Source organism: Zosterops lateralis (genome assembly GCF_965231275.1).
Source record: "Zosterops lateralis genome assembly, chromosome: 3".
Lineage (NCBI taxonomy): Eukaryota > Metazoa > Chordata > Aves > Passeriformes > Zosteropidae > Zosterops > Zosterops lateralis.
The window spans coordinates 30,131,258-30,150,990 of record NC_139764.1 but is presented as its reverse complement, the minus strand read 5'-3'; the positions used below and the strand labels follow the sequence as shown (position 1 = coordinate 30,150,990).

At 36.8% G+C, this 19,733-nt stretch overlaps 1 protein-coding gene across 1 annotated transcript in view; it reads left to right on the top strand.

Annotated features, from left to right (window-relative positions):
- PRKCE (protein kinase C epsilon) overlaps nucleotides 1-19,733 on the top strand; it is a 283,512-nt gene that overhangs the window by 177,727 nt on the left and 86,052 nt on the right. The window contains exons 6-10 of the mRNA XM_083855960.1: nucleotides 1,479-1,611; nucleotides 4,417-4,559; nucleotides 5,760-5,856; nucleotides 7,390-7,604; nucleotides 8,606-8,779. Of these exons, the coding sequence (XP_083712086.1) occupies nucleotides 1,479-1,611; nucleotides 4,417-4,559; nucleotides 5,760-5,856; nucleotides 7,390-7,604; nucleotides 8,606-8,779 (762 nt within the window). The remainder of the gene's footprint in view (nucleotides 1-1,478; nucleotides 1,612-4,416; nucleotides 4,560-5,759; nucleotides 5,857-7,389; nucleotides 7,605-8,605; nucleotides 8,780-19,733) is intronic.

Below are 19,733 nucleotides of genomic sequence, written 5' to 3'. Positions count from 1 at the left end.
TTTCAGAGAGTTCTTGCAACTCCTTTTAATTTCTAACATTCTCTCTCCATTTCTGAGTTAATACAAGTCTTGTCAGTTTAGTTCAGAAGAAGCAGGCTGGGATCCCTCATTTCCCTAGCTGAATTTTTTTGGTTGAGCCCTCAGCAAGGTGATAGGAGAGCTGGGATGCTTGGATGAGTATCTGGCACCTACATAAAAGACTGACCAGAATTTGCAAAGTCTCACCTCAACAAGGTCTACATCCAAACTGTCAGAATGTCATTATGTTTTTTTAAATAGTTTTAGGCCTTGAGTGTTAGTCCTTAATTCTCATTTTGTATAAACAGCAAGTGCTTTTTCTTGCACAGAAATTTTTGATTTGTGCTTCAACAGAAAAGCAAATGTATGCTCACTGTCCTGTTTTGTACAACAGCAAGGGCCTGTTGTATTTCACCGTAGGCTTAGGTAAGGTGGTCTTTGGGTGATCGCAGTTCCTTGGTGACACAGAAAAACTACATTTCTCAACTTTATTTGTTAAAAATCTACATTCATATAATTGAAAAGGCCTACCTTTAAGTTGTAAATTGGAGTTATATCTAACAGGGCAGTTGTAATCTGTTCTTTGAATTTCAGCATGAGTTTGACTGAGGCACTATCTCATGACCTCATTTTTTCTGTGCAATTCACTAGCATTTTCCTTACTGGAACCATTCTGTAATATCTGGTCCACAACCAGTATTTTACATCCAAAATGTGATCACATGGATACGATTGTGATAAAGGACTGTGTTGGCCTAGAGCTGGTTTTGTGTAGTACTCACAGGAATATACAAAATCTTGTGCAGGTTTATATTCCCAGGCTCCAGACTGGTGGAGACTTGCATACTTTGCTGATAGTCTCATTGTTTAGAAGGGGTACTAGATCACTGGAGAAAAGCCAGCGGTAATAGAAAAGGGAAGGAAAAACATAAAAATAAATCTCCTGCAGTGCAATGGCCACTATGAAAACTTATCAATGACATCCTTTAATTAGTAAGTAATCATACCTTGGAAACCCTGAACACAACAGGTTATCACCGTCATTACCATAATCCAAAGAAGAGTGGGATATGAAAAGGTAAAGGGTTTATGATATATTTCTTTTTCTAGTCCTGTATTAATTTGGCCTCATATTCCTAAAACAATTGGGAGTGACTTCCTTGCCTTCCACATTGAGATCTTTCCTGATAGCTATGTATTTGTTGTTCCCAAAAGTACTAGGAAGTAGACTTTAGTCTTTATCTCTTGGACAACAGAAGCCCTTCCCCCTCTTTTCCCCAAATAAAGTAGTGAAAAGAATGCTGGGGTTGGAGTATGTCAATGCAATGGTCATCATCTGAGCACAGATCTACTTCATCTCATTTGAATTCTGTGTGGTTTCAAAATGCAACAGGGCCTCAGCATACTCCGATTTTGAAGAAATTAATTAAAATGAAATATGCTGTGCTGTCCTTTTTCAGCAAGTGGGATCCCAGCGTTTCAGTGTCAACATGCCTCACAAGTTCAGCATTCACAATTACAAAGTGCCCACCTTCTGTGACCACTGTGGTTCATTGCTCTGGGGTCTTTTGAGACAAGGTTTACAATGCAAAGGTAAGGCACCACTTCAGAGCTTTTCTTTTTCTTTGTGAGTCACTTGTAGACTTGGAAAGGCTTCAAGTCACTTTGTTAGCCTGTACAGAAATAAATAGAAAACAAGTAGTGGAGCAATGTAAGGATTTCCATCATGGTTAGAACATGGTGCTTACCCTGTTGACAACACCGTTGAGTAACAGATGCAGAGGTCAGACATCAAGAAATGCATTTTGCACTCACTTCTGTGTAGGTTTATTGCCCCACAAGACATTAGAAGTTAACAGAAAATAATGAGCGTGACAATTTACATAGCTTCAGTTTATATGCTTTTTGTGTTTTTAGGTTTGTTAAACTTTTTAAATATCAATATTCTAGCTACTTTACCCTTTAATACCATTTTCAAAAATTGCTATTTTTTATTGGTTAGAGTAGGTAGAACCAGTCCTGCATGCACATGTCCAGAATATGAGGTATTCTGATACCCAGCTAAATCATCCTTTGATGGTCTGCTTAGACCCTCTATTCCAGAAAATGAAGGATTCATTATGGTCTGCCACTTAAGGACTATGTACTCTGTGCAGGAACTATATGTGAAAATATGGCTGGAAGTTGCATTTCTGTAATTTTTTCTTGTCAGAATTGTTTGGTTCTCATTGTTTCAAGCAGATCTGTATAATGGGTAAGAAAAGAGTACCAACAATTGCAAAGTAAAGTAATATTTTAGAAATAGTTAATAAAATACTTCAATTTGTGGGTGGAAGGAAATGATGTCATGAAGGAAATGATTATCAGGTTTTTAGGAAGTAGTGCCTGGTGGAATGATAAGCATTTTCATTTTGTTATGCCTTAGGAATGGATAGGTCCGTCTTCATAAATACAAAAATCATGTTGCGTACCCCTCTCAACAGCAGAAACATTGGGTCACACAAGTTTATAAATACATTATCTATAAAATGTATAAATAAAAATACATCCTTTGCAGTATTTAAAATTATGCATAACGATAGGTGAAGGTCAGACCTGATGTTTCATGTCACAAGTTGCTGAGCAGCAAGGGAAAGAAGAAATTTCTTTCACAGCAAAATTATAGACAGTGAGATTTATGAAGTTCAGGCCTGCCTTTGTGATTCTAGCTAGTGAACAGTGAGGAAACGTTAGGCTCTAAATGCTATTACTTTGCAGCTATTGCAGATGTTGCTGTAATGCTGTCTTAATTATGGTGGAGATGCATTCAGTGATGACTTTTCAATTAAATCTGGGCTTTTTTCCTCTTTGATTTTTTTTTTTTTTTAAACCAGAGATAATTAATATAACTAACTAATCTGGGCATACGTGAGTTCTCTTTCATCTTCTGTCTCAAGTACCATACTGTTCATTTGATCTTAACTGTTATTTCTCATACTGTGTAGCAGATACATAGAAACAATAGCGCAGAAAGTCTGTGTTGCTTTCCCCATGTTCATAAAATTATTGCCTGTAAAAATGCACTGTTCTCTGCATGAAAGCTAGAACTCACCTGAACTGAAAATGTAATTTTCTCTATGCTTGGCTTTCTCTCTTTAACAAGTGCTGAGTGACTCCCTTCTTCAGAGATGTACTTCCTTGCCCAGTGTGGTTATTAACACCATGAGAAGCGTATAACAGAGATTTATTCTTCTTCAGGTTTTTTTCACTGGTTATTCCTGTGCATCTTTTTACAAAATGTGTTCATGAAGTTGGACTGTACAAAATTTTCCTGCTATTTCAAGCAGTTTGGCTTGTCCACTTTTATGAAACGTTTTATTTGCTGCTAAGGTTTTGTCAGTGAATATACATTCATTGAGAATACTATGTTTAGCAATTTCTTTCCTCTTTTTGTGAGCCGAAACATACTCAAAAAGGAACATCATCAGCTTTCTGAAGTGCATGGTTATGGCCAGATACAGTGCCTGGGCATACTCTCAGAGGCCAATGTGGTTTGGTTTTTTCTTTAGGGTCTGTACAACGAAAGTTTTGTTGATGAAAAATATAATTAAATGTAACTTTATAAATACATGTTTTTATAATATCCTTTTCTCTAAAAAATAAAGAAATTAGGAACTTAAACAATTGAATATTAATCTAGGATTTAATCACACTTGCAGCTGTATTCTATGTCTTGCTCCACAAGAGGGCACTGAAGTCTCAGATAAAATATGTCATCTGCTCCTAATAAATCTACACTCCACGGGTTTTAATGGAGCTGTATTCTTGCCACTGTCACATAACCTGGAAGCAAAGTAGCCTTTTTTTTTTTTTTTTCTCCTTGTAACAGTATAATAGTTTCAGGAGATTTAGGGGAAAGAGCTTAGTAACAGGATTGCCATCTAAATAAAGCAGGTGTTTAACCCTTAATTTTTATTAAAACTTAAAGTGCTGTCAGTTTTATGGTTGCCTGCATTAGAAGTTAATCTACTTCAGTAAATAGTGCAAGAAGCAATAATACATAAGGATTTAATGTTGTGCTTTCCATAGTGGACAGTTAAAATCCAAGCTCTGGAGGATTTTTCTTCTAACTCAACCTAATTTAAGAATTACAGGATCATTCAATAGCTTCATTTGTTCCTGCCTCTCTTCTGGGCACTGTATGAAAATACTATTCTACATTATCATATCAGAAGAATGATAATCATATTAATAACTTTATATTAGCATTGAAGTGTTCCTTCAAATCCAGCTAAGTATTTTCCTACTGAGATTGTATTTATTTGATAAAGTTATTGATAGGTCCAATAAGATCTGATTTAGGCAAGTGCATGCCAAGATAGTATTTAGTTTACTGTATTACTTTATATTTCATTGCAGTTTGCAAGATGAATGTACATCGACGCTGTGAAACAAATGTGGCACCAAACTGTGGAGTGGATGCTAGAGGCATAGCTAAAGTTCTTGCAGATCTTGGAGTCACTCCAGATAAGATCACTAATAGTGGCCAGAGGAGGAAAAAGGTAATTTTACTGTGTATTGTCACATTAAAAAAATCAGATGCATATGACTGTATTGTAATATTATTAGTTGGGGTTCAATCCTACTCAAATGACTTGCACGATAATATTTTTTTTTATACATCAGTACAGATCTAAGATTTTGAGGGTTTTTTTGTAAGTGGAAATCATCTATTCTGAACTATGATATGAAATTTATTTTGACCTGATACAATGTTGTAGATCTCAACTCTATAATTTCTGGGAAAATTTCCCCTTTTTAATTTTGAGGAAGGAAATTTGACAGAGAGGCAACCAGCATTTTAACTGGCAACAGTTAAAAATATAAATACCTGTTATGGCTCAGAATTGGCATAGAATAACTGATTGATTGATTGATTGATTGGAAGACAGCACTATTCCATAGTGTTGTAAATGTTGATAAACAAGCAATGTGCTGCTTCTTGTGAAGAGGAGATGTTTTCCAGATGACAGTTCTGGAGTTATCATGCCTTCTATAGGAATAACCAGGCTGTTCTAGAAATAGAAAGCATAGATCACCCCAAGTACATCCAAAACTGATGGAGTTATACCTGAGTGATGATGTGTATCCTGGATGAGAATGGGCCCACAGTTTGTATCTCTATTTGCATGATTGTCACAACAGACCCATCAGTCTCACAGAAACAGGCAATTTGTGCCATAATTTCTTTAAACATTGACAGTTGCTTCTGTTCATTGTCCTGTTCATTGCACACTGGGATCCCCTGTACACAGTGTTAAAATGTTACAGAAGTGTAGGAAACTCGAGAATGAATTAATTGATCTGACGCTCCTGGGAAAAGGTGTTGTCATGTTGTTACTGCATGAGGTAGTTTGCAGTGCTTGCTGATACACGTTAAATGTATTTACTGGATAAATTTGCATACAGACTCATAGTGACTGCTCAAAACTTTCCCACTCATTGGGTATGTGTACCACATTTATTTCATCTTAAGAACCTGTTTTTCTTTCAGTTGCCTGTTTTTTCTCTGTTTGTGTTACGGCTTCCATTTCATGTGATGCCATCTCCTGTACGGCTGAGGTTCTGTCAGTGAGAATCCATAGGGGTAGAGGATCTTCACTTTCCTTCAGGCTTCTACTATTGAACTAAAGTTGTTGAATTAAAATTCCTCATGGCACAGGAGGATCACAGCTGAGTACCACTTTTGGAATTGTTTTTAGCTAATTGCAGGTGCAGAGACTCAACCACCAGTTCCGGGATGCGCGTCATCAGAAGAAGATAGGTCAAAATCAGCACCAACATCTCCATGTGATCAAGGTCAAAAAATCTTCTTATTTCCTATATAACATATTTTGTCACACATTTTTCTGGAATAAAAAAAATATTCTATGATCATGAGCCTCTGTAGACACAAAACAACAAAATAGTTACCACCAGAAATTGAAGCATTTGAAGTTATGAACTGTAAAATCTTTTTCAAAGAGGCCTGCTTCTCATTTAATTTAAATCTGGGAAATTGGGTGGCTTTTAAAGAGAAAATTCTAAAACAGTCATCTTAAGATAGTGTTAAGTTCACTACATGGGTCCTTATCAACAAAATATATTTATGGAAGTAATTTATATGATCTGTTGAAAAACTGGAAAAATTTAAACAGTAACACAAAACTCGAGAGAGAGCCTTTTATTTACCTGAAAACCCATCTGTTAATAAGTTTTTGAGATAAAATTGACTCCTTGTAATTCCACATTGGTAATAATAAAAATTGAAATTGAGCATTGTTGAACATTGGTAATAATAAAAATTTCCATCCAGACAGGCTATGCTAGCATGTCCATATGGTCTCTAGAGGCTTCTTACAACCATGTTTCCTTTCAGCAATTTATTTTATGCATAGATTTGGACACAGACATTTTAATCTTCACTGAAATGACCTGATTTCATTGAGCTGAGCAGCCGATTGACAGAATGTGTACGTCAGCAGCGTTTTTTGAATCTGATCTAATTGTTTTTAAAAATCAGAAATCTGTGACCTCTGAATCCAGCACTGATTTAAATTTGTCAACCTTTTGGTTTCATAAACCATTGTTTTCATAAAATCATTATTTTTAAAAGTATCTGATGTTTTGTTTAAAATAAAAAGAAAGAATTTGTCTAAATTTTCTCTTTAATTTGACCTTTATAGCTGTCCAGTAAAGTTGTTGCTCCAAGGCCATCAGGCAGAAGTACCACGCAGGAGCTCGGGGCAGACCCTGAGGACTGTTAGTCACCAGGACTCTCTTTATTTAATACTGAGAAACCTTCAGAACCATTTAGCAGATCTACACAATTGCTGCTTGAAGCAGCACTAGGAAGTGGTCAAACACTTTATTGGCAGGCGTCTGGTAACAGCTGGAGCTGAATAAGATGCTCCATTCATGTTGACTTCAAGGACTGGGACGGCCAAGTATCCTTTGAACTTTTGAAGACACAGCTCTAAAATACTTAAGCAGGAAGATGAGTAAGTGCTACAGGAAGATAGGGATATTCAAAACAAAGTACTTCTCTGTGGTACAGGAACACCCAAAGTCACTAGAACAACTATTTGGCTACTATTCTGACTTATCTTTCAAGTTTTGGATATGTCATTCTCTTAAGTTCATTTTAAAAGGCCACCCTTCCTGTTAGAGCAGGAGTTTGGCTGATTACTGTAAGGTGGAGAAGCAGTTTGCTAAATATCTATTCTTAACCACAGAATGCTCTTAAACATGGCATTCAGAGATGATGAATGTCCCTTCCCACACTGATACAGACTAACACAGGCTGGTTTTCTGACAGTTGATTAAAACTAACTTTTCCTCACATTTCCACAGAAATCAAAGAGCTGGAAAACAACATTAGGAAAGCATTATCTTTTGACAATCGGGGAGAGGAACACAGAGCAACAGCTACAACGTCAACAGACAACCAACATAACAAACCTGGGGAGAATGGTGAAAATGGGGAGGTCAAACAGGCCCAGAGCAAGCGAATAGGTCTTGAAGAGTTCAACTTCATCAAAGTATTAGGAAAAGGCAGCTTTGGCAAGGTGGGTAGCTTTTTTCCCCCCCGTCTGATGAAAACACACATACAGTTACATACATACTGTTCAACAAAATTCCTTGTGGTCGAGCAAGAAAAATCAGGTCAGGAATAATGCTGTGGGGTTAATTCCTCTCTTGATAACTGCCAGTTCAAGTTTACTTATTTCACAGAACATTGTGTGTACTTATTTTCCTCAGTGGGTGTATTCAATGCTGGAGGAAGCAGAACTGAAGCATTTCCACTCAGATATGACCGAGCTTAGACAGCTGCCCAAAATACAGTGTAAGCAGCAGAGATGTAACTCACCAGATACCTTCCCATAGTAGGGGATTGGTGAGGGTGGAAGGGGCATTGCCCTGTTTACAAGGCTTTTATGCTTGCTTTCTACACTATTGTGCAATGGACTCAGAGGTGGACTGAAATATGAATCTGTTGCAGAAGTACATTCTTCCTTCCTTGATATTACGGGAACCTCGCATGCAGGGGAACAGGGCAGAAGCAGTTCTTTTGTGTCCCTGTTTGTCTAATCCTTTCTCTGAAGATTATCCTGGCTCCAAGCCAGAACTGACCTTAAACAGAATATAGGGCCTGAACCGTAAACAATAGTAGTAGTTAAAATCAACAACTTGTAAGAAGCTGGAACGGTAACTTTGGATTGTATACCAAGTCCATCACACTCAAATCTCGCTACCAGAAGTGGGAGATGAAAGTGGGAAATAAATTTCTTTTACATCAACTTCCTTCCTTGTTTAATTTTTGAGACCTCACTAATAGGTACTCATTAAGATACTTAACTAACAAACAGAACAGATACCTTCTGTTTCAAATATAAAGAATAGCAGAGCTACATGCTTCTAAAATTATGGTACTTTACTTTTTATTTTATAAAAAGCTTCCTGTAGGCAAGTATGTAACTGTCTATTTTCAGTGCAGTCAAACTCCTATGAAACCCTGCATTTGTGGCATCTGTTGTTCACAAGTAAAGAGAATTTTTCTTTGATTTAGGTAATGTTAGCTGAGCTAAAAGGAAAAGATGAAGTATATGCAGTGAAAGTCTTGAAGAAAGATGTCATACTTCAAGATGATGATGTAGACTGTACAATGACAGAAAAGAGAATTCTGGCATTAGCACGGAAACATCCATATTTAACACAACTTTACTGCTGCTTCCAGACAAAGGTAAGATACAAAAGTCTTTTGCCAGTTTCTGCCCAAGGAATAACATTGACTATTTCCAGACTGAAAGAAAACAACATACAAAGTGCAGCAATATTTTGAAAATATTTCTGGTCAGTTTTTGGCATTTCAGTGGTATTGTACAGGAGTACTGGCTGCTGTTAAAAAGCATAACTACTATTACCTTGTAAGAACCAGGAGATGGCAGTAAATGAGTTAAAAAATTTAAAAACCCCACAGGCATAAAATACACAAAAAATGACACCTACTGAGGTGCCATTTTCTGTTTCTTTGGTAGGTTAATGGAGTGTATCATTTGTTGAATTAAGTACAAATGTTTTTAACATCCAGTGTGCAATGCTTGTGTGTAGAATTGCAGAAAAGCTGTGACAAAAAGATCTTCTAGCAAAGCTGTCAGGAAAGATAAATAGCGCAGTGGGAAAGCCATAGGAAAATGGCTAGTAGGATCAAGATTATAGTGGTTTGAATATGGAAACAGCAAACAATTAATAGGTTTATGCAGTTCTTAAAATATGAAAATGTGCTAGCATTTTATATGTTTTGAAGTTGACACAAAGCAATGTCAACATGCCAGGAAGGTGTGTATGTCTGTGGAGGGTGTTTCACATTCAGATTTTCATAATATGTGTAAACATACTCTTAAAATGTTTTAATGTATGATTTTAAAATTTATAACTAGAATTAAGCATGTAGTTTCAGGTGAAAGAGGTGATTAAAAGATTGTAGTGGGGTGAGGTATAAACTCTCTGAACAGAAAAGGACTTTTAGGACTGAGTGTACTCCTTGGAGTGTAAATAAATGGATCAGCACTCTGATGGGAATCATGTGTCAGAACATTGGTAAAGATCAGTTGTACATTAAGTAAATTATGACAGAAGGTCCTTCTGCTACTCCTCTGATTTCCTGGAGATTCCTTTCCTTTTGTATTTTTAGTCTGCTCTTCCCTCTTTTGTACCATGCTTTCTGCCTTCCTCCCTACTCTCCAAAGCCATTCATCAAAGATACTCAGAAGTTATTCTCACTGTCTTCTCTATTCCCAGATCTCTTAACAGAGAGAAACTGCAGTTCGGGCTTTTCTTGAGCTCAGAGGAACTCATACTAAAATGGTTTATAGTTACAAGTCATAGGCTAGTGTCTCTTATCATACAATCAAAACTATACCTAGGGATACCTAATCAAATTAAAGTCCCTGGTTGAAAAATTGAAGAGTTTTCTTGAGCATGTCCTATGAACAATTTACAAAGAATTCTTTTGAAAGGAATGAAAGTACCAAACACCAAAATATATGAAAAAGCAAAAGCAGTACGTCTGCTAAAATTGCACATTATTTATGAAAGGCTGCAAATGAAAATTAGTAAGTGAATTAGTAAATTAGTCAGTGAATGATTTTCTCAGTTTCAGTAGAAAAGCAGGTAAAAAAACTTGCTTGACCAAACATATTCTGTGGTTAAAATAGCTTCATTGAGACAAAGGCTGCAGTACAACATGTTTTAAGTGTGTTTCACAGTAGTATATAGTTACTTCTGCTACAATTGTGTGCCATGGCATGCTGGCTGTGCTTTGCAGAACTGGTCCCTGAAGTGATCATGCTGGAATTAAATTTTACATTTCAGGTAGAGTGCATTTGTCATATACACCCTGGCTTAATGGGAAGATTGACTCAGTATTCATTGTCAAAGCACTCAGAGTTTGTCTTTATGTAATGAGATTACTTGCTGTGTTCCTTGTCCACAAAAATGCAGATACAGAAGTTTGACTTTATATGATGCAGTGTTTTCCTTCAGTAATCCACTGAAGACACTGTAGAAAAGTTGCTTAATATGCTTTCTACAGTAAGTTCATTGCAGTATTATTAATTTTTTACATGGAGCAGACTTTTCATTAGTGACACTTACCAAATGAATCTGTTATTATCCAGACAAGTAAGGGATAATACTTTAAATTACTTTGGGATTCAGAAATTATGCCAAATAATGCCTAACAACAAGATACGTTATACACAAGTGTGGCTTCCACTCCATTTATCTCACTTCTTTTAACAATTTCATCTAGGTTCCTTACTTTAAAGAAATATTCTTGAGACTGATATCTCTTATGTTCCTGCTTAATACAAAAGCAGATTTTGATCAAACCAATTTGCTTTAAGCCCATCAAAAATGGGCCACCATCCCCCCCCCGCCCCCATCAACATTTTAGATTGATAAAAAAAAATTATATTTGAGAATTGTACTTCAGGAATAGTTTTGAAATCTTCCGTAATCTGGAAGTTGAGAGAGTTCTAAAATTTGGGATATAGTGTGCAAAGCTGATATAGGATGTTTTGTCTGCAGTAGTTTGAGGAATGAGCTCCGCAACCCAGTCCTACATATCAGAAAGAAGGTAAAATTTACAGGCAAGGCCCCAGCTGATCTGGATTTTTATGTGGAAGGAGCTTAATTCTTTTAGTGCAGCATATCTTGTAAAACTGTGTCACCCTTGGATAGTATTTTTCAACACTCTTATACTATGGCAGCATTTCCTTTCTCGTTTTGCCAGGATATGGTCATTGTGTCTGTCAACATTTTCAGAGGTTTGAGTTGTGTTTTGCCTGTGGTCTGTCAGTAGGACTATGAATGATGAATGCTGCATTCTATATTTGGCACTCCCATGGCAAAACCTGCCCCAGGCCAAGCATACAAGATATAGCATTTTTGTAATAACTGACCTTTGCTGATCATCATCTTTGGTTTATTCAGTACTTCATTGTGTAGATATTGTTTTCTTAATAAAGGTATTGAGGAAACATAGGGCTTTTTCAAGGTTTGATTTTGTTTCCACTCTTCCTCACATCTTCTCTTTTTCTATGTGTTGGTCCCTTGATTTTTCAATAATGGGCATCTTACCTGACAGTAATCTGATGCTGCCCAGTTCCCCTCTTCAGTGTCCTCTCCCCTCCAAGCTCATACCCTGCTTCAGGGATCAACTATGGAACAGTATCAACATGAGGTATCAACATAGCACTTCCGTCAGGTGGCTCACAAAGGGGATTTAGATGTTTCTAGGCATGTTTTCTCTGAAGACGTCCTTGTCTTCATTCAGTTGGATGTTTCTGAACTGTGAGAATTAAAAGTGCTTTTTATGGAAAGGTCTAGAAAACATAAGTCGCTTCACTTAATTCCTCCTACACCCCTGTCAACTTTCTTCATAAGCACTTAAAATTTTCTAGACCTCTACCTTATGAAATGCATACAAGTGTATGTGCACACCCTATAATTTATAATGAATTATCCTAATAAATACTTAAGAAATGAAATGGAGTTTAAGTTATTTAAGGCAATAAAAGCTTTATTATGATAATTCAGTATAAAATTAGAAGATTAGAGAGTTGCTGCTTTTAACATCTGCCATTTGATTTTTTTATGCTACTTCATAAAATCAGATAAATTTCAAAATAGTTCTCACCTGCTCTGTTCATAACACTATGTTTAACAGATGTAGTAGAGAGTATTTTTAGTGCACAAAAATGTTCCTGTTGAATGATAGAGTTGCAGAACTTGTAAGGAGCCCTTAGTCAACATTATGCAATTTTCTTAGAGGAAACAATTAGTTAAATAAAGGTTAGAGAAAGTCAGTTACTACAGGTAAATAGTCAGACTTCTGCCACCCATAAAAACATTACTCTTCCTTACAGTTAAAATCAGTGTATCTATCCACAGCACAGCTCCTGGGTTGACCAGCGAGGCCATTCACTTCTTTTCTGTGTTCTGGTGTTGTAGAGATCAGCCATGTGACATGGCAGAGGACATCCAGAAGAGGCTGTAGTGACCCTGGTGCAACTGTGTTGGTCCCTTAACTGTTACATGCTACCTAGTGGTTTACTGCTGCTTTATCCTAGGCTGTGAGTTCTGTGGTTCAGGTGTTATTCCTTGCTGCTGTTTGCACTGTACCTAGCACACTCTGAGTAATGCTAGAAGTTCTGTTGTTTAAAAAGCTGAAATTCATTTCAGCTGTCATGATATCCCTTTGTTACTCTGAAAAATCCCTGAACTTCTTTCTGCATCAGACCCCTCTAAAAACCAAGAGTAATTAATTAGTCTTCCTTCCACTACGGCTTGTATTTAAATATTTCCAAAAAAGATTTGCAAGTCCAGTGGGAAGGTGTAAAATGGAGTTCCATTTTTAAAGTGATTTATTTTGTAAGAAAGCGCAAAACAGAAAAAGGAAAGAAAAAATCATGCTTGTGATTTCTTTAAGTCATGGTTTCTAAGTTAATTTAGATAGAATCCTTGTAGTATGTGACCAAAACTGTCATTGGTAAGGTTAAATAAAGTCTTATGTCTTTTATGTGCATTTGTACAAAAAAATATTAAATGTCCTCTGCCATTATAGCTCAGAGGAGTGTCATTTATGATATACAGTGCAAATTAACCTGACTTGCCACTCTTACATTCATCTGGGACTAATCAGAGCTTATAATCCATTTTATCTGGTATTCTTGTACTTTTGTTGCTAAGCAGCTAAAGCCATTATACAGATATTGCTATATGGGTGTAATCAGTTTAACACAAGTTTGTATTGCCTTTTATTACTGATTAGTGTCAAATTAGAACTTTTTAGGACCCAATTCTGTTGATTATTATCCCTGCTTCAGTGGATTTGTACGTGTGAGACAAAAGACTAAATTAACCCCTGTATTTTTAGCTATTTTAATGCTAAAATATTTTAATACAATTTAAATATAAAATATTGACAAAGGTTTCTTAATGATAAGTATTAACTATAGTAAAAAGGTAGAATAAAATTGTCAGTCAGCATAGAGTGATGTTATTTTTACCATTTCTATTATTTTTAATATACATTTATACATGTTTATATTCAAACGTAATTTAAACCAACCTATGTTGCTATATATGCATATACATAGAAGATGTAGGTATTTTTGAATTCCCAAATCTGGTTTTATACAGGCAGTTCATACCATAAAAAATTTAAATATACTTATTTTTACTATTTTTTTACTATTTCTTCAGAGTATTTCCGTAATCACTAGAAGTTATAATAGCATCTGGTGATGCTTCGTATATCATGCAGTTAATAAGTTATGTAAATATACAAAATTTTGGCGGAATAAGGTTTTTCAGAAATTCATATAGTTAATATATGTTAAATTTGGCTTTCCTGGTGACTGCTACCCAGTGTGACTGCACTGACCACGATCACTGCATTGTCTCAAAGTAGACACTATGGTCAAGAATAGTTGGAACAGTGAAGCTGATGATTAAATACTGTAATCATTGTCTCTCTCACACACACAAGCTCCTGTTTCCAGCATGATGACCCCATTTTGGGAAACTTGCTATTATGCAGCTCAGTTATTGCAGGCTGCTCTTGAAGGATTATTAAAGCCTGGTTAGCTCACTGAAGATTCATTGTTCACATTAGTCCCTTTAGTGTTAAACTTCAAGTCAGGCCAGCAGTGCAGCCAGGCTCATCAAGGGCCCGCAGGAGAAATTACTCCTCCAGCATCAATCAGTAGAGTCTAAATGCTCCTCTTTCAGACAGGAAGGACTTTTCTTTCGTGATGTAGCACCCAAACTGAACAGGATTCTTTCACGCCCTCTCAAAGCTAGGGCTTGTTCCTAGTTTGCATGTATACAAGTGAGTGCTGCAGCTGCAGCATTGCTTTGCTGTAACCAACTGAGGCTTCGACAGTCCCGGGGAATGGTCCCAAGTCAGTGTCTGTGGCACAGTTCACTGCAACTACCCTCAGGAAATAGGTGAGGGCAAGCTGGAGTTTGTGCTGACTTTTTTTTTTAACCTTGGTCCTCATGTTAGGGTTTTAGAGTTAACTATGTCAGTAGTTCACTGTGTTAAAGACATCTTAGTGCAGCCAAGCATGAAATTCAACGCCAGGATTTTAATCCTGATCTGATCATGTGCAGACAGGAGGTTTTTAGGATAACAGGTAGAGAGCTGAGGGCCTTTAAGGTGCTGTTTTCATCTCTCTTGGACAGAGTAGCTGGAATTATGTATTAAACACTTCTGATCTTGGGAAAAGTGTGTTTTTCCAGTTGAGGCATGTTTGAGGGGAGAAATTTGCAGAGTATCTACCCAGATGCTTTGCCAGTAAGTTCCCTGGCAAGTCAGTCTGTCTTGTACACTATCTTTTAGCAGAGATTAGAGGAGACAGGAATACTGTCATCCAAACAGTGTGAAGGGGATAGCAGACTTTCAAACTGGAGCAGTCCCCTCACTTACAGAACTTTTTGTGCTATGGCTGTGTTAACATCGTTCTGGTTGTTCTTGATCTGGCATTCTTAATCTTACAGCTCTTGTGGAAACACAGTGCTGTTCCTTATCCAGCTGCTTAATTTAATATTGCTGCTTTAAATGAAATCCTGTGTGTTTAAAGCTGTATTGTGGCTTTCAGTTTAGTTTTGTCTTGGGAGAGTGGGAAGGATAAGAGTAATATGACTTGTGGCAGCATCACTTGGAAGGAATGTGCTTAACTGGTTTGTAACAGGATCTGTCACTGCAGACATCTGCTGTGGCCTTCCTTCTGTCCTTCCTCTGCACCTACATCCTGAGACCATCCTCACAACTGTTGTAGGCTCCCTCATTTGGACAAAAGACACCTGAGTACATGAGCCACTGGTCCCTTGTCCTAGCACCCTTTGTGGTTGTACTTGTATTTTATGACTGTAAAGCACTATTCACAATTTGCCTCTAATGGGCTCAGGATAAAAATAAATTTGCAAGAATAAAACCTATCTTTAAAATAAATGAAAATATAATGCTCACATGGGTAGCTGTTGGGATGCCTATTTATGCTAGTTGACTGTTTTAAATGCTATTTAAAAAAAGCCCACAAGAGATTGAGGGGAAACATTTTATACCATGAGTGTTAGGTGTTGCTCTTACAAGTAAACAACTAATGCACCCCAAAGGAAGAGTCAGGAAAAAGGAAACTGCATATAAAATTTGATTCTTCTGCAGCTTCTTTTCCAAATGCAGGAAATGATTCTTTTTGGAATTCATTTGGGCACTTAAATGCAACTTTTTTTTTTTGTAACAACAGTAAGCTTAGTAAATTATAATTGTACACAAGAGACTTTCACCATGGGAATGAAGTAGAATTTACAAAACACTTGAGTTTGCAACTTTAGTAAAATTTGCATTGCCTTTTTTAGCATCTACACAGAGTAATTTTGGCATAACATGTCCTCTGCTCTATCCACCATATATGGGCCGAACCTGGGTAGAAGAGTATTGCTTGAAGTATATGCTTTACCTCCTTTTCGCAAAACTGCACTATCAGATTCCTTTTTCACTGTTTGTGCCATTTTATCTCACTTGTGGGTGAGTGGTTTTAGCAAAACCAAACATGGGGTTTTGATGCAGGGTTTATTCTTACACAGTTACTGTTGGCTGTGTAAGAGTAGCCATGCCCACTCCACAGAGTCATGCTTGTGAATAAAGCATGTAGGGAACTTCTCTGTGTTCCTGCATAAGTGGAGCCCAAGGCCATTCTGTAAGCTGAGAAGTATTCAGCACATGGTTCCAGCTCCTCAAAGTTATGACAAGGATAATCTGTGACATCAACTCTCCCTGGAGAAGAGTGAGTGATGTGTCACCTGTGGGCCTGTGAGTCCACAGTAACTTCACCAAGGCTGAAATACTGTGTGAAGAGTATAGAAAACTTCCACAAACAGTAAGAAACAGTAAACGTAAATGTGTACAATATGTACAGATAAAATATATCTCATCATTAAGGCTTTCTGTTCTCTTCTGTTAAACTGATCAGTCATTACATAGTAATTGTTCAGAACTGAGAAAACTTGAATAACAAAAGGCTGCTTCCAAGTCTTGGCTGTGCTTATAAATGCATAGTTCATAGCAATGCATAGAGTGTTTATGGAAAGTGTTCTGAAGGCTAACATACAAACTTCGCTACTTAAAAAGTGTATAGGGTAATACCAGCTAGCAGTAAGTCTGCATATTTCCATAACTTAAGTTGTGACCCAGAGAGATCACCCCATTTTATCCTTAATACAGCCAAGAAACACTCAGTTGCAACTCTTACAGAGTATGGGCACTTGCCAAGTTCACAAGAAGGAAAATTGTCCTTTTAGGTATTTAAGTTTACATTCAGCCTATAGAAGGATGAACAGGATCCATTTCATAATCTTCTATAAATAAGTTTTTTCATGAAGCTTCACAGAATCACACAAAATAACTAACTTGGAATACTCTTACTGCTAAGTAGTTTCTTGAAAAGTCTGTGGTGGTACTTATTTTCTCTTTTCTGTTTTCAGAAACCCAATATTGAAATCACACAGAATTCTGCTACTTAAAACTGCTTCCTGAGTTGTAGAAGAAACTATGCCCTGAAAATAAAACACACTATTTTCTTCTGTGCTGCTTTACTCATTTCAGAGGGTTTAAGATGGCTTAAATGATAGCAGAATTTTGGACATGCTTCCTGTTGTCTGACTAATTTATACTTGTGAATTGCCAGGGTTTTCAGCTGTGTGAAGCATATGCTTTGCCAAAAATTAATCAAGTTCTGGAAACAGGAAAGTATGGAAAATAAAGCAGATACAATTAATGCTTTTAAAGGTCACTGTTGCATTTGTAGAGCTGCAGAAATCCAGACAGTGAAGAGAGGTGGATGAGTAATGACTTTCAATAGGTATTGAAAAAGCCTGGCTCAGGCTTTATGTTGTTCATAAGATGTTTATCATAAGAACAAAATAAGGTAGTATGTGGGGCTTACACAGATCAATGGATATTCATAAAGACTTTAATTTTCAGGAAGGATTCTGAAAACATGCTGAACAGGGAATGTTATATGTAGACTAAGGATTTTGCATATATTTATAGGTTTTCATTAATTCTGTGTCCTCATGGATTTTTCACTTGAAATGTGAATTTTAAACCTCTTGCTAGATTCCTTTCATCCCCTTTTGAGAATTGTTTTGTATAAAGGGCCAAAGAAAAGACAAATCTGAATTCTGTTCTTGTGAAGTTCTGCAGAAGATTTATGAGCAGAACAACCAAGAGCATGTCTGGCCCAGTCCCTAACAGTGCCAAAGCAGATGTCCAGGAAAACTGCAAAGCATATTGTGACATTTTTCCAGAATACTATCCCAGTATCATGAGATAGATGACTTGGGCATTTGCTGAACCACAGATGGCAGGTTTGTGTGTAATCAGATGGCACTTTGCACATAATATTTTTTGTGGTAGGTGTTAAAAGTGAGAAGCTATTTTGAAATGTAACTGTTGGTGAATGTTGCATCTTATTCACCCACATGGAGTGGAGAAATCCTCCTAATACCACATCTGTAAACAGACAGCCCTGTAATGCAGTATCAATATTTACACTTTTTCTTTTAAGTGATATTTCTGAAAATATTGTCTATGCCATTAAAAATCTCAAAACTAAGGTAGCTGCACTGTATTTTCATCATCCTCTGGAGTAGTGAAATGATGTGTCTGAGCACTTGGAAATACCAACTATAATATTAAGTGAGGTTTTTCAGATAGAAGAAACTAAGAATTCCCTATAAGTATTTCAATATGCATATACATAATGTTTTGTTATCTATACATTACATAGAAAAGGTATTACACGTTGTAATGCAGGTAAACAGTACATAGTAAATTTGATAGAACACTTTTCAAGTTGCGTTTTCCACTGCTGAGAGTAAAGATATAGAAAGAAGGAGAGAAGTGTTACAGTATCTTGTGCTTTCCCATCAGGAACGTAAGCAGTGAACCACAGCTGGCAATGCCATGCCAGAGCCAAAAGGGCATAATGCATAATGCATTAGACTTAATCAAGAAGCATGCCAAAGAGTGATGCCATCCTCTTTCAAATTTTCAGTCTGCAGTGTTTGTTGAATTTCTGGAGTAGAAGTCACAGTATCACAGAATATGCTGAGTTGGAAGGAACCCAGAAGGGTCATCAAGTCCAAATGAAAAAAAAAAGCATTTTTAAAACTTAATTCAGCCACTTTTTAATACATTTACCTGAGCATTTCTTAAAGAAACGATTGGGTATAGGCAACTTTCAGAAGGGCAAAATAGGTGTGTTGGATATATTGATGAATATAACACACCACATTTATGGACCCATACAGTAGAGGACAAGTTTTAAAAGAGAAGTTAATTAGGTTATTGTGGCCATGCAAGAAATCTCTCTTGTTGTGTTTTTAGACAATCAAAAAGTAAAAATAAAATAAGGTTTGACCAGGAAGAGGGTCTGTCTTCAGGACTCTAAAGTTCTGTATAGCTCTATGGTATAATTAATTATCTCCTAGTAAGTCCTTTTTGGTTGCATTGAGATGTGAGAAGCTTGGTGGTCGTGTTCCTGAAGCCTCACCCATTCAGTCTTGTGCCACACCTTCTCATGCTTGCAGTATTCAAGAAGTCCTTTAATGGCAACCACTGTATTGCAACAAGAATAGGAAAGGAAGCTTGCAAAGCTTTTCTAGCATAATGAGAAAGGAGAAGATCATATCTAATGAGATTTCTGGATCAGAAATTAGGGAGTTTTAGATAGGAATCTGAGCTTAAAGAGGCTTAAACTCACCAAACCTCTGAACTTTTGGAAACTTGCCATGAATCTGTGGGAAAAGTTAGGAAAGAATTGTACCTGGGTGATATGCCCGAGGAGATTAACTGCTTTCTACAGTGCTCTTCAATGTGGTATTATTCTATAAAACACTTGAAGTGGTTCAAATATCCCTTAGGCTAATATGTAATCTCAGCCACATGTGTAACCCAATATCTGAGTATTGTTTCACTCTGCTTTTTAACTGGATTTAGACTGATGATTTGGGTCTAAGAAGCCACAGGCAGCTCCCCAGAACCTAAATATCACCAAGTTCAGGATTTGATAGCCAATGCAGACTTCATTAAAATTCATTAACCATTATCTGATTGCACAGTT